Source organism: Cetorhinus maximus, chromosome 18 (assembly GCF_964194155.1).
Source record: "Cetorhinus maximus chromosome 18, sCetMax3.hap1.1, whole genome shotgun sequence".
Taxonomy (NCBI): Eukaryota; Metazoa; Chordata; class Chondrichthyes; order Lamniformes; family Cetorhinidae; genus Cetorhinus; species Cetorhinus maximus.
Window position 1 is genome coordinate 83,699,008 of NC_135896.1, and position 15,871 is coordinate 83,714,878.

Genomic DNA, 15,871 nt, shown 5'->3' on the forward strand with positions numbered 1-15,871 from the left:
TGAACAGTCCAACCCGGCACCAATCAATTTGCTCAACTCTTCCTTCATTTCCTAGAAGCTAACCTGTTTAAGATGATCATTCTTGATTCTTTGTCTTTCTAGGTCCCAGATCATGGTGAATACTATCACTTCGCATTGTCTGATTCATTTGCAATCACGAAATTGGAAAACTTCCTTGACACAGTTCAGTTCTGGGAAAAAAACTTTCACAAACTTAGGATATTCCAAAGTGTTACTAAACCAATTGATCATGTTGAACTGTAGGAAACATTTTAGCCAAATTACGCAGAGCAAGAGCAATGTCGTAAAACCAGGTAATCTGCTTTAGTGATATTGGTTGAGGGATAAATATTGGCCAGGACACTCGAAGAAACTCTCTTTCTGGAGGGGGATTTTTCGCATCATTCCTGAGCAGGCAGGCAACGCTTCGTTTTAATATCTTATCCAAACGGGCGCACCTCCGAAAATACAGCACTCCCTCAGGGCTGCACCGGGAGTTTCAGCCTGGATTATCGTCCTGGCCTCTCTAGAGTGAGGTCTTGATGAAACGCTGTTGGGGAGAAGAGGGAGGACAAGTTACACAAGGCGGGAAAGACCAGGACGAGAAGAGCTCGGGCTCCGCAGCGCTTTTGAACCGAGGGGAGACAGTTGAGCTCGAGGCAGGCGGTGATGTCAGCGCCAGCTGCGCGTGCCGGGCCGTTGCCGAAGCGCGCAGCCAGTGACGTTTTTCCGGTGGGCTGTCCCGACGCCGCAGTGAAGGAGTTGGAGCGGCTGCTCTGTGTGAGAGGGAGGGAGAGGGAAGGTGTTTAGATAGCGGCACTTAACACAGCATGCACACCGGTTACTGACACATTCAGCATGGCAGAGAAAGGGAGACTCAGCTTCACCGGTACGTCCGGCCTCAACAAACCCGTCCCTATGAACCTCTTCGCCACCTGGGAGATAGACGGCTCTTCCCCCAGCTGCATTCCCAGGTACAAAGCGAGCGCTGTCCGGGCAAGGCTGGCACAGGACTGCAGGATTGAAGCTGGCAATGGGCAGGAAGGCTGGCACAGGACTGCAGGATTGAAGCTGGCAATGAGCAGGAAGGCTGGCACAGGACTGCAGGATTGAAGCTGGCAATGGGCAGGAAGGCTGGCACAGGGATGGGAAAGGGCTGGTGATGGGTGCAGGAGTTAAGGCTGGGAGGGCACTGTGTGGCACGGGTTAGCAGAGAGCTGGGGGTGGGAGGCAAGGCTGGAGGGGTAGTGTAAGGTTGGCAGAGGAATGGGGAAAGAGCTGGCATGGGTGGCAGAAATAGGGCTGGGAGGGGGAAATGAGTGGGACAGGTTGGAACAGGATTGGAAGGCATGGCTGGCAGGGAGTTGGGAAAAGGATGGCAGAAATAAGGTAGGTGAGCTGCCCAAGGGGCAAGGACTCCAGATCAGGTTCATGGTGGTGCAAGTGGCAAAGATGGGTAAGGAGAGACACTGACTGTAGGGCTGAAGGTGTCATTTTAGAATTTAACTGTGTGTATGTGGAGTCCAACACCATTCAAATATTGGTTGAAAACATAACTGCTTTGTCACAATTGTGGATTCAGCAGTGCTTTCTCAGATGCTTGTTTTCCAGTGGGAGCCTGTTGAATTAGGGCAGCACAGATTGAAATGAATAACTGGGGCTAAGCATTGGATAGGAATGTCACAGACTGGTGCTGCTAACTTTAAAAATAATGGCACAGTGTGGAGACAAATGAGCCCAGTGTACAACTGATCACTGCAGATATGCGGTTGTGTGCTAATCATGTAGAAGATCAATCTTTAAAGCGCTTGGAGTGTAACTGTAGTTCAAATGTTTTTGTTGCATGTTTTCTTGAATGGGCCTGGCTCAGCTTTTTACTGGCATTTTGAGCCACTTTTTGTGAAATTTTGTGTTGTTTGTAACATGTAATTTTGCGTAATGATATTAGAGATCTGTAGTTATCTAATTATTATGCTGCGATGGTTGATTTGCAAAAGAGCAAATTGTCATGTTAGTGACTGGTTTGGGAGGAAAATCACAATCAATGTACAATCAATCTGAACAATGCTGAAGGGAGAGTATGTGAACAATCTGTGTTAAGTGGTTGCTTTGAATGCTTTTAGGAGGTATTTCCTCCTCCCTCTCTTTTATAAATTTAGAAGTGATTGAATAACATATTTACCAGACTGCCAAGTGATTGACAGCAGGCTTGGCAAAGGGCAACATAATTAGCCTTAAATATATGATCTTGAAATGCTCAATAACTGTTTAACTCTGGTGCCTTTTTGTGCATTAGATGCTCACACCAACTGAAAATTGTCAAAGCAGAATTCCATGTTTACACTGGAGTGTCGCTAACATCAGATGCATTGTTTGAAAAGACTGTAAGTTGTCATGATACACATGGTAGCCTACACTGTATAACACATTAATCTGGAAAATGAAATTAGCAATGACTTCCCATAACTGCAAATGTTTCTGTCATGAAGGGAAATAAACTTAGATGGTATGAAACCATGTTCAGTACTGCAGAATGCGCTAGGTTTATATAGTGTGCTGTGAATTGAAGAATCTGCTGACTAGATTGAAAGCCATAGTGTTATTTTCTTGATCTTTCTCTGCTAATCTGTTCTCCTTTTCTGAAGATATTGACTCCTTGCTGGAGTATAGTTCTAGGCATGTATTGCTCTCTGACACCTTACTGAAGTGGCCCTTGCTTATTTATTTATGATTGAGGGTATTGGAGGCATTGCAGCCAAATCTGATCCTGGTGTACCTATCTTCAGGGATCATCAGATATCAGTTAATACCCAGGCTGAAGTATTTTGAAAATATGAAAATGAAAGAACAGCTGGTCTTTTGCTGCCTAACAGACCTGCCCCCAGCCCCACCATGCCACAATTCCACGAGGCCTGGAGCATCATTCCACCCACCCTTGCAGCTATTTAATTTCCCAGGAGAGACAAAAGAAATAGGACCAGTAAGGGGAGGAAAAATAACACTGGAAAATTCCTCTCCAACATCACCAGTTAATCAAAACTGGTCCAGGTGATCACACGTTCTACCCACCTTCCCTTTCCTAGCCAAGACATCCTGAGGCTAATTGAAACCCAATCGCCTTTCCTGTTGTTTCCAGCTACCCCGGATCAAATTGAAGCAATACCTCTAAACTTCCATTGGTTTGGTTACTCACTGGACAATTTTACTGAGCTAGGTGAATTTGAAAGTACTTGAAAGTTAAGGCCAGCACAAGGTGTATAGCCTGATTGCAACAGTTAGTGGGAAATTTCTCATTCTCACTGATTTCATGTGCACTGAATTTTATGCATGCATTTAGTCCAGAATAAATGCCTCTCGGTTTAGATATGTTTGTTGCTTTGCTATCATGTAATTTGAAATACTTTGGAGAAGGGATGCTTTTTTATTACAACTGACTTTTTGCCAACTTTGTTTTCTTTTTGCAACTACCTTGCAGTTAAAACAGGAAAATTCAGTTTCTGCCAGTTAGTAATGCTCTTACTGTTCCAGCTGTTTTTCACCAATACAATCGCATTTTTGTAGTCATACTTTCACACTTTTGAGGAAAAAGTATTTTTAATTAAAAGTTTTGATATTCCGCACTATCTCATATTAAAGAGATAAGTAACTTGCCTTTATATAGTGCCAATCACATACTTAGGATATTGCAAGCCAATTCGCAGTCAGTGATTTGAAGTATTGCCTTGTTTTTTCTAACAGGCAAGTGCAGTAACCAGGTTGTTCACAGTACAAATATCAAGTGAGGTAAATGGCTGCATAATCTGTATTAATGCTGTTGGCTGAGGGATGAATGATGTCAGAACACCTGGAAAACTTCATAGTCTTTTATCACTTGAACAGGCAGTGGGTGCTTAAAGATGACACTTCTAACAATTCAGCATTCCTTCAGTACGGCAGTGGAGTGTCAACCTAGATTATTTGTTCAAATTTTGAACCCAAGAAAGGGCCACCACTTAGCCAAGGTATCACACACTGTTTTTCACCATAATTCTTCTAGTTTAAACCAGAGTGGCACCTGCAAGTCCACTTAAGAGGGAAGAATCTATAGAGATTGCACTGCTACATTCTTCATATTTTGTTCATATTCATAGAGTGAAAGTATTGAGCAGTATGGATTATGTCCACAGACAAAGAAAATTGCAGCTTCAATCCAACTTCATAAATCAGTAATCTCATTCATTGAGAATATGACACATCAGTTGGAGCAGAGAGAGAATACTGATGTCTGCACTGAGCTGTGGATGTTCTTGAGTTTCATTTTTAAAGATGATTGTTCTTTGGACATTAGCTTTGAATCTGATCAGCCTTTGCAAATTGGATCTTTTTGACTGTTAAATAATGCACATGTTAAAAACATTTTGGGATGATACTACAGTTTGTAATTTGAAGGTTACAATGTTAGAGTTAAACATTCAAAACCAGTGAATACTTAACTGTGTTCCTGGAATAAATTCTATGCATATGATTCTTTCGTATGCTTGTTTTGGTGAATGTTCACTTCAGTCCTCCTGAAGATTGTGTATTTGAGGCAGTGCAAGCCAGAAACATGACCATTAACATCATGACCATTTCACATATAACTCTATTCGTTTCATGCTTTAGTTTGTTAAAGGTTCCAACATTTATACAGTCTGTATTTAGCTATTGCAGTGTCCAGGCAAGATTTGGTGTTATGCTCATTAAGTTGTTATCACTGTCGCTGTACTTTTGACTTGCTGGAAACATTGCTGGGGTTGTTGGAGCCTCTGAGATTGATAGATTTCTGTTAGTTCCATATCCCTTGGTATGCTTATCTAAGACAGATAACTGAAATTCAGTCACAGATCAGTCATGATCTAATTGAATGGTGGCAGGACAGGCTTGAGGGGCTGAAAGGCCTGCTGTTGCTAAAATGCTAATGTTGTCCAGTGAAGAGCAATCATCCTCTCAGACAACAACTGCCATTTAGATCAGGGTTATCTAAATTGCCAGTCAACACTGGCAACTGGCACTTAAAGCACAGGTAGCTCTGCCTGTTTTGCTGCTTGTTTGCTAGTTTGCCTTGTCTGAATATTGTGGCCTGGCAAGTTGTAAGAAGGGCGGTTTTAGTGCAATTGCCTCATTAGTGGTTAAATCCCAAATGATGTAGTGTGTCTCCTGGTTTCAGATGCATGCTCAATTAATAGGAAAATGAGAAGGAGATGAGCTTCATGGCATACCCTGTTTGGCCAAGCTTGCCAAACTTGCACAGCCATGAATTTAGATAAATACACTTTCTTTTGTTTTAAAAACAACCAGCCCTTAGCTGACCAAAGATTTGTGTTTGATTACCAAGGCTTTATACCACAGCATTTTAAAACAGGATTTCCTATTTGTTTGGATGATGGTTTTTTTTCTTCAATTATCTGGGCCGGTTGCAAATCCCAGCAGTCACAGTCGAGATGTTTGCCGATAAATGTTTAATCCCATGAGAAATATCAAGCATCATCTTGATAATTCTGCTGCCAGAAAAAGAAAAACTTACATTTATATAGTGTCTGTTCATTATCTCAGGACTCACCAAAGCACTTAACAGCCAGTGAGGTCTAACTGGCAGGACAGACCCACCAGAGGTGGTACAGTGGTATAGTCAGGAGGGACTTGTCCTGGGAGTCCTCAGCATTGACTCCTAGTTCCTTGAAGTTTCAGGTCAAATATGGGAAAGAAAACCACCTGTTGATTATCACCGGCCACCCTCCCTCAGCTGATTAATCCATACTCCTCCATGTTGAATATCAATTGGACGAAGCACCAAGGATGGCAAGGGCACAGATTGTACTCTGGGTTAGGGGCTTCAGTGTCCATCACCAAGAGGGTTAGGTAGCACCATTACTGACCGAGCTGGCTGAGTCCTGAAGAACACATCTGTCAGACTGGGCCTGTGGCAGGTGGCAAGGGAACCAGAAAGAGGCAAAAACCTACTTGACCTCATCCTCTCCAATCTGCCTGTTGCAAGTGCATCTGTCCACAACAGTGTCGGTAAGAATGACCACCAGACAAAGTGCTTGTGGAGATGAAGTCCCATCTTCATGCTGAGAATGCCCTCCATCGTGTTGTGTGGCACTACGACTGTGCTATTTTATTTATTTGCTCGCGGGATGTAGGCTTCACTGGCTAGGCCAGCATTTGTCCATCCCTAATTTCCCTTGAGAAGGTAGTGGTGAGCCACCTTGTTGAATTGCTGCAGTCCATGTGGCGTAGGTACACCCACAGTGCTGTTAGGGAGGGAGTTCCAGAATTTTGACCCAGTGACAGTGAAGGAAAGGTGATGTAGTTCCAAATCAGGATGGTGTGAGACTTGGAGGGAACTTGGAGGTGGTGGTGTTCCCCTGTATCTGGTGCCCTTGTCCTTCTACATAGTAGTGGTCATGGGATTAGAAGGTACTGTCTGAGGAGCCTTGGTGAGTTGTTGCAGTGGATCTTGTAAATGGTACTGCTGCCACTGTGCATCGGTGGTAGAGGGAGTGAATGTTTAGGGTGGGAGATGGGGTACCAATCAAGCGGGTTGCTTTGACCGAGATGGTGTCGAACTTCTTCAGAGCTGTTAGAGTTGCACTGATTCAGGCAAGTGGAGAGTATTCCATCACACTCCTAAATTGTGCCTTGTGTGGTGGACAGGCTTTGGGGAGTCAGGAGGTGGGTCACTCTCTGCAGAATATCCAGCCTCTGATCTGCTCATGTGGCCACAGTATTTATATGGCTGATCCAGTTTAGTTTCTGGTAAATGGTAACCCCCATGATGTTAGTGTGGGATTCAGCAATGGTAATGCCATTGACCGTCAAGGGGAGATGGTTAGATGCTCTCTTGTTGGAGATGGCCATTGTCTGGCACTTGTGGTGAGAATGTTACTTGCCACTCATTAGCCTAAGTCTGAGCATTATCCAGGCCTTGCTGCATATGGACACAAACTGCTTCAGTGTTTGAGGAGTCGCGAATGGTGCTGAACTTAGTGCAATGATCAGTGAACAGCCCTACTTCTGACCTTATGATGGAAGGAAGGTCATTGATGAAGCAACTGAAGGTGAGTAGGCCAGGACACTACCCTGAGGAACTTCTGCAGTAATGTCCTGGGACTGTGATGATTGACCTTCAACAACCACAACCATCTTCCTTTTGTGCTAGGTATGACTCCAACCAGTGGATAGTTTTCCCCCTGATTCCCATTAACTCCAGTTTTGCTAGGGCTCCTTGATGCCACACTCTGTCAATTGCTGCCTTGATGTCAAAGGCAGTCACTCTCACCTCACCTCGAGTTCAGCCCTTTTGTCCATGTTTGAACCAAGGCTCTAATGAGGTCCAGAGCTGAATGGATTCCGCCAGAGCCAAACGGAGCATCAGTGAGCAGGCTATTGCTGAATCGGTCCCGTTTGATAGCACTGTAGGTGAGATCTTCCATCACTTTGCTAAAAGTGAGCTTGCAGGAGCAGCACCCGGCATACCTAAAAATGAGCTGTCAAAGCGGTGCAGTTACAACACAGGCTACTTGCATGCTGAACAACGGAAGCAGCATATGATAGAGCTAAGCGCTCCCACGACCAATGGATCATATCAAAGCTTTGCAGTCCTGGTGGTGGACAATAAACGTCTAACAGGAGTAGGAGGCTCCACAAGCATTCTCATCCTCAATGATGGGGAAGCCCAGAACATAAATGCAAAAGATAAGGCTGAAGCTCTTGCCACCATCTTCTGCCAGAATTGCAGAGTGGATGATCCATCTCAGCCTCCTCTTGAAGACCCAGCATCACAGATGCCAGTCTCCTGCCAATTCAGTTTACTCCATGTAATATCAAGAAATGGCTGAAGGCACTGGATACAGCAAAGGCTGTGGGCTCTGAGAAGATACCAGCAGTTGCTTCAAGACTTGTGCTTCAGAACTAGTTGCACCCCAAGGCAGTTAGTATGTTCGTCTTTATTGCAAGAGGGTTCGAGTACAGGAGTAAATATATCTTGCTTCTAATGTATAGAACCTTGGTTAGGCCGCACCTGGAGTATTGTGCACAGTTTTGGTCCCCTGACCTGAGGAAGGATATACTTGTCATAAATGGCAGTGCACCGGAGGTTTACCAGATAATCCCTGGGTTGGTGGGACTGTTCTTTGAGGAGAGATTGAGGAGAGTGGGCCTAGATTCTCTAGAGTTTAGAAGAATGAGAGGTGACCTCATTCAAGCATAACATTCTTTCAGGGCTCGACAGGGTAGTTGTAGAAAGGATATTTCCTCTGGTTGGGCGGTTTAGAACCAGGGGACACAGTTTCAGAATAAGGGGCAAGCCATTTAGGACTGAGATGAGGGGAAATTTCTTCATGCAGAGGGTGGTGAGTCTTTAAAATTCTCTACCCCAGGAAGCTCAGTCATTTAGTGTGTTCAAGACCGAGATCAATAGATTTCTAGATACTATTGACATCAAGGGTACTTGGGGTAGCATGGGAAAATGCCACTGAGGTAGAAGATCAGCCATGATCTAATTGAATGGCAGAACAGGTTCGAGGAGCTGAATGCTCTACTCCTCCTATGTTCCCCTAGCCTAGCCATTCCAGGATGGTTACAACACTGGCATCTATCCAACCTTATGGAAAATTGCCCAGGTATGTCTTTTCCACAAAAGAGCAGAACAAATCCAATCTGGCCAGTATTGTCCCAGGGGTCTACTAGCATTTTCTGCTTTTTTTCAGATTTTCAGTTTCCACGGTATTTTGCTTTTATATTGGAGAATCTAACCATCTCCCCTTGACATTCAATTGTATTACCATCACTGAATCCCCCACTATCAACATCCTGGGGGTTACCAAAAACCGAACTGGACCAGCCATATAAATAATGTGGCTGCAAGAGCAGATCAGAGGCTGGGAATTCTGTGGAGAGTAACTCACCACCTGACTCCTAAAGCCTGTCTACCATCTACAAGGCACGAATCAGGAGTGTGATGGAATACTCTCCACTTGCCTGTGTTATGATCCCAGCTGAGATTACTCCTGGATAAGCCTGATCCTAACTTCTATTTGTTTAAGATACATGGAGAGTAGCTACTGAACAGAGTCACAGGAGTCAGCTGATGAGCTTTTAACGAAAAAATAAAACATTTATTCAACAAGAAAAGATGAACAATACTCCTTCACCCACAACTATACTTTTACAGATATATACAGATTTGTAAGGATAACACAAGGTACAAAAGCTATCTTATACTTTAATGTACAGTAAATACACAGTCTATGTAAACCTATGGCACCCTTGGTCAGTCACACCACACTCTGAAACCAAGTGACATGCTGCATTCTGGGCTGTGCAATGTTTTATGTCCTTCTGATAGGGCAATGGGACTTCAGTTTAACATCTCATCTGAAGGATGACATCTCAGACAGTGTTGCGCTCCCTCAGTACTGATGAAATGCCATCAACCTGAAATGTTAACTTTGTTTCTCGCTCTGTCCTGCTGAGTATTTTCAGCATTTTCTGTTTTTATTCCCTCTGTGTACTGCACTGGAATATCAGCCTAAATTATGCTCTCAGAGCTCTGAAACTGGGGCTTGAACCAAGAACCTTCTGACTACCAGGTGGAAGTGCCACCACTGAGACAAGGCTGATGGAACACAGGATATACATCAAGGACCCACTGGATACAATACCAATGGATGGGTCTGACTGAATAATGCACAGATGTTAGATAAAGCACCTAGCGTCCATAGTATTTTATTTTTATATAAAGTGCTTTCTGTTTTTTTTATATTTCTCCCCTTCCCATTTTTTTCTTCTCCTGAAGATGCTAAAATCAATGGAAATAAAAGTCGATCAGCTTCTGGTAAATATGTGCCAATGTCGGTTTAATGCCAGGGTGGCAAACTGAGTCTGCTCATTGCCTCTTTTCTGTGTGACTGGATGGTGACAATGAGGGAAAAATTTTGTTTTGCAAAGCAGTGCCTTCAGGCTGACATTCTAGTGCTATAACGAGAGTTGCTGCACTGTAGGAGGTGCTGTCTTTTGGATGAGATGTTGAACCTCTGTCTATCCTCTCTGATTGATGTTAATTGAAATGCAAGTCTTCCTTTCATTTTTCTGATCAAAGCTGAGCAATATGTTTTCTTTATTTGTTTATTCCCTTTACTATTTTGTGTTTCTCTTCTATCTAATTGCTGGAAACTATTACAAGTTCTTAGAAACTACTATTACTTTTTCATATGATAAAGTGGGAGATTGTGTATCTCCTTATTGTTGCTTGTGACATGCATGAAAAACCAATAACCGATATAAAATGCTCAGATACAGGTGTGTTAATGCTTTTGCATAATTGAATGCAAAGAGAAGGATTAAAGTTATAATTGCGAATATGGGATTCTAAATAAAAATGAGAACAGAAAATGTTGATTATCAGCTCCTACACAGGAAACATTGATTATTGTTTCAATCCTGACCCTTTTGTCAACTAGCTAAATGAGTTATTGTTTAGAACTTGGGGTCTTGGAATAGAATATTTAATTACCTAACCTAATACAAACAAACCCTCAGTATTTAAACCTTTGTTACATCAGAAATAGTAGATAACTGAATGCATTACAGGGTGTAACAGCTCACTTGCTAGATTTTTATAATGATGGTAACTAGGCAGCTTGTAATGTTTGAACAACGTGATGAAATTACTCATTGCTATCATAGCAGTGTACTGACTTTTCTTAAATCTGTTCAGTTAAATTTCAGGTTAGTTTATTTGATTTTTGATGAGTTTTGTATTCCATCTGTAGTTACCACACTCTGCTACCTGGCATTGAGGCATAGTGACCAGTTTCAACAAAGGATTGTTTTTGTAATATCATGACTGAGTCTAACAAGAGTCCAATTATACTCAATTACCAGGAAATTTAATGGCTACTACAGATTGTATAGCTCTGAAGTCAACCTGCATCATAAAGGGCAGGTTATGCAGAAACACAACTGCATTTTGAGGCATAGTGACAGTCTCGTCAAAGGATTGTTTTTGTAATATCATGACTGAGTTTAATAAGAGGTCAATTATACTCAATTACCAGGAAATTTAATGGCTAGTACAGATTGTATAGCTCTGAAGTCAACCTGTGTCATAAAGGGCAGGTTATGCAGAAACATAGAATTGCAGTTTATCTGATGGTTTTGCGGTTTCCAGATGTCTTTCTGAATTTGTTTCATTTCTGAATTTTATGAGGGAACTTGCTCTTTGGATTAGTGTTAACTCTTGAGTCCTCAACATAGACCATAAGACATAGGAGCAGAAATTAGGCCATTCGGCCCATCGAGTCTGCTCCGCCATTCAATCATGGCTGATAAGTTTCTCAACCCCATTCTCCCGCCTTCTCCCCGTAACCTTTGATCCCCTTACCAATTAAGAACCTATCTATCTCGGTCTTAAATATACTCAATGACCTGGCCACCACAGCCTTCTGTGGCAATGAATTCCATAGATTCGCCACTCTCTGGCTAAAGAAGTTTCTCCTCATCTCTGTTCTAAAAGGTCTTCCCTTTACCCTGAGGCTGTGCCCTCGAGTCCTAGTCTCTCCTACAAATGGAAACATCTTCCCCACATCCACTCTATCCAGGCCTTTCAGTATTCTGTAAGTTTCAATCAGATCCCCCCTCATCCTTCTAAACTCCATCGAGTATAGACCCAGAGTCCTCAAACGTTCCTCATATGTTAAGCCTTTCATTCCTGGGATCAGTCTCGTGAACCTCCTCTGGACACTCTCCAGGGCCAGAACATCCTTCCTGAGATATGGGACCCAAAATTGCTCACAATATTCTAAATGTGGTCTGACCAGAACTTTATAAAGCCTCAGCAGCACATCCCTGCTTTTATATTCTAGTCCTCTCAAAATAAATGCCAACATTGCATTTGCCTTCCTAACCACCGACTCAACTTGCAAGTTAACCTTAAGAGAATCCTGGACTAGGATACCTGCGGGTACCAACATACTGTGGGTACTTCATTATCACTTGAGGATACTTCACTCTATTAGATATTGGTATTCAGCTTCAGCAACATTTAGACTGCTCAATTTCATAGAGACAACCTTTTGGCCAATAAACTCTGTGACTGAAAGTACAAGCTTTGGCCAAGTTTGTAACATTTTTGCCTTGTTGATTTGAAGTATTTGTTTGTCTGGACTGGACCCAGAAAAGTTAGTAAGTACTGAAGCTGTTAAATTGAATAGAGAGTTCATAATAGAATACAAACTATTACAATTAAAAAAAAAACTTGTGTTTATATAGCCTTTCACAAGTTCAGAATGTCCCACAGTGCTGTATAGCCAATGAAGTACTTTTGAAGTGTAGTTACTGGTATGATCTAGGGAAACATGGCAGGCAGTTGGTGCACAGCAAGGTCACACACAAACAGTAAGGTGATAATGATCAGATAATCTGTTTTAGTGATGGTGGTTTAGGGATAAATATTGACCAGGACGCTGGAGAGAACTCCCTTGCTCCTTTTTGAATAGTGCAAGGGGATATTTTACGTCCACCTGATACAGATTAATATTGTATCTCTTCAAGACTCTGCAAGTGACACCAGTGACGCTCTGGCAGTGCAACACTCACTCAATACAGCACTGGGAGTGTCAGCCTAGATCTCACGCTCAAGTTTGACTCAGAGAACAACCAATAGAGCCATGGCTAACACCACAGGAGATTAATTAGGAAAACACTTTCAGCTCCCTCAGTAACTCATGAATTGTTAAACGTAAAATTGAGCCATACACTCCAGGAAGGTCCAAGAATGATCTCCAAGATGTCCTGAGCTAGTTGATCTGACAGGACTGATGGTAGTTGTCCTGTACTATATTGGGCATAAATTAGCCCCAGATCACTGTCCAGCAGCCTTTGCTGGAAAGGTTGTTTATGTAGACATTGAGCAGGGACAGGATTGTTGTATTTAATTTATTTAATGTATTTAATCGTTGCCTCCCATAGTTAAATTTGCTTGTTGACTCGTGTATGCTACTTGGGAGAGGTACTGGAGGATAGCCAGTGCTTCTGGAACAGTACACTGGCAAGAATTGATGCCTTTAAAAATGGAGGGAAGAGCATTGGAGGAAAAGAAAATGAGACACCTGCAGTTTCTTGATGCCTCCCCAGATTTTTTAAAATCAGCTTGGAAGATAAAGTGCTCTCTGAGGAACATGTTTTGCTGCATCATGTGACATTTTCACAGTCAGATGAGTTATTCTTCTGACTTCTAGTGTGGTTGCCAACTTGTACTGAATTGTGAATCTATCTGTCCTATAGATTTGTTCTGACTGTAAACTGCGATCCAACTCACATCAGCTGGAATACATGGAGGGTGGATATTCATCCCGTCAGACTGAGCTGCTTTTGACACTTGGTTTCGAAGGTGAAAGAACACTGTGTTGCCTGTATTGTTCAGCCTGGGCTCTGCCATTTTAATATCCACGTTAAAATGGCAAATTTACTGGAAGATAGGCAGGGTTCCATTCCTTAACTGACAATATTGAACTATTTAAGGGTGCCGTGCAATGTGGAAATATTGTGTTTCTGCATTTCTGATATTGCTAGCAGCTATAATATTGTTCCTGAACAGCTGCCAACAGTCACCATAATCCATATATTTCACCCACAAAGGAAAGAGCTTGGCTTTATTATAGTGCCTCAGGGTACCCAAAATGCTTCATGTGATTACACTTGAGAGGGGACAGTGGAGATTTGAGGATGTTGCCAGGAGTGGAGAATTTTAGCTATGAGGAATGGTTGGATAGGCTAAGGTTGTTTTCTTTGTAATGGAGAGGTATAGATTTAAAGCAACTGGCAGAAGGTTATATGGTGAGTTGAGACAATTTTCAGCCCAGAGAGTGATTGGAGCCTGGAACACACTCTGCCTGAAAGAGTGGCGGAGGGAGAAACTTTCATCACATTTAAAAAAAATGTACTTGGATATGCACATGGTGCTGTAACTTGCTGGGCTATGAACCAAGAGCTGGAAAGTGGAATTAGGCTAATTAGCTCTTTCTTGACTGGCACAGACATGATGGACCAAAAAAGCCTCCTGTGCCATAAATTTTCTCTTTCTAATCGGTGCATTTTACTTTCTGGTTTGCTACCTATGGAAGTGCATCATACTGTTACAGGCTATTTTTGGCATTTATTGAAATGGGCATGGCCTCTATAAAGCCAGACACATTTGTCTATCAATTTTAGTGTTTGTAATTAGGATCTGTGATATTTTTCCTAGTGTTGAATGACTGAAACTGAATTGAAATCTTGAGATCTGAATTTGAAATTCTAACACTCAGAATAGATGGAACCTAATACCCAAACTGCAATCTTTTTTTGCCAATATTGTTTTTTTTTTAACTTCCTAGCAGTTGTGTTGACTACAAAAAAATTATAGTGGGGAACTATTATGAAGGAAAAGAATTGCATTTATTATTGTACCTTTCACAACCATAGGACATCACCCCAAAATGTTCTACAGCCAATTAACCACTTCTTGTAGTATAGTCATTTGCCAGTTTGTACATAGCTAGGTCCCACAAACAGCTTTGGGATAACAGCAAGAGAACCTTTTTTTTTTATTCGTGATGATTGAGAGATAAATATTGTCCTGCTTTCCTTCGGATAGTGTCATGGGATCTTTTACACCCAATTGGGAGGGAAGACAAGGCTCCGAAAAGAGGGCACCTCTGACTGGATTATTTGCACAGGGCCCTGTAGGGGTTTGAACCCACAAACTTCTGACTTGGGTGACAGTAGTACACTCATCTCTATGACCCGATTAGTTAGTAATTGAGAATGCTGTTCAATATTTGCCTAGGAGAAGGTTGTAAACTACTGTAGGTAAAGAATTAAATACACGCTGTGGCAAAACAAGAGTGCTTTGTACACAGTCCACAATAAACTTGTGCACCAAGCAGCAACTGCTATCAGTGTGAATATTCCAATAATTGCCATTCTGCAATTGGCTTCTCACTGTGGTTTTGCTTAAAAAAGACACCTGTGGATGTGTATGTTCTAAATAGTCTTTAGTCATTTCCTCAATCAAAATTATTATCTAAATGCTCATTATCCATGCTTGCATGTCTGAGTACCCTTGATGTGCACATGTCTTTTTTTTTAGTATAACTGGAACATTGACTGCCTTTTGGTAAACTTTATTTCTACAGTGTATTACTGTACTTAATACAGTGAAGCCACATGATCATAAGAACAATCCTTTATACAGTTCACAAAAAGGATTCTTTGTTCTCACAACCCTCCCCCAGATTTTTTTTAAGTTCACCTTTTTGCCCTGCTGCACTACACATCATTTGCTTATCCAGAAAGATGTGCAGATAATCTTCCATGTTGTTGTTGTCGAGGCAGGAAATGAGCGACTTGTGGAGAAAGAACTGTCTTTCCCTGCTGCCACTCCCCACCTGTTAAGGTGGAAGCAGAAAAATTACTGTATGAAGAATCATGGTTCACACATGACAACCTATTGCACAAGCAACGGAACCTCAGGGGGCCATTCTAGGCTCGACCTCGTATTGTTTACTTTGCTCTGTATTACATCAATATATTATTGAATGTTACAGCAGAGAAGCAGGTTACTTTGGCCAATCAAGTCAGCACCAGTAATTTTCCTCATTATCATGGCCAACTCTGGATCTGTTCCTGGAGGTTGCATCACATGATCTCCTGTGCCACCCCCCACCCCACCCTACACTCCTGCCATTGGGCACTCAATGCATCCAGCCTTGCTGTGTCCCACCTTTCAATGCCAGTTGGATAGAGAACAGACTCTTTTGCAGGGTGGTTTGTGATCAAGATGTCAGCCTCAGTTCAAGGTTGGGAATAT

General features: G+C 42.3%; 1 protein-coding gene across 1 annotated transcript in view; it reads left to right on the top strand.

The window, feature by feature from the left end:
• Positions 1-747: 747 nt before the first annotated feature.
• Positions 748-15,871, top strand: part of pacs2 (phosphofurin acidic cluster sorting protein 2) — a 274,493-nt gene continuing 259,369 nt past the window's right edge. The window contains exon 1 of the mRNA XM_078563102.1: positions 748-974. Within this exon, the coding sequence (XP_078419228.1) occupies positions 859-974 (116 nt within the window). The 5' untranslated portion in view covers positions 748-858. The remainder of the gene's footprint in view (positions 975-15,871) is intronic.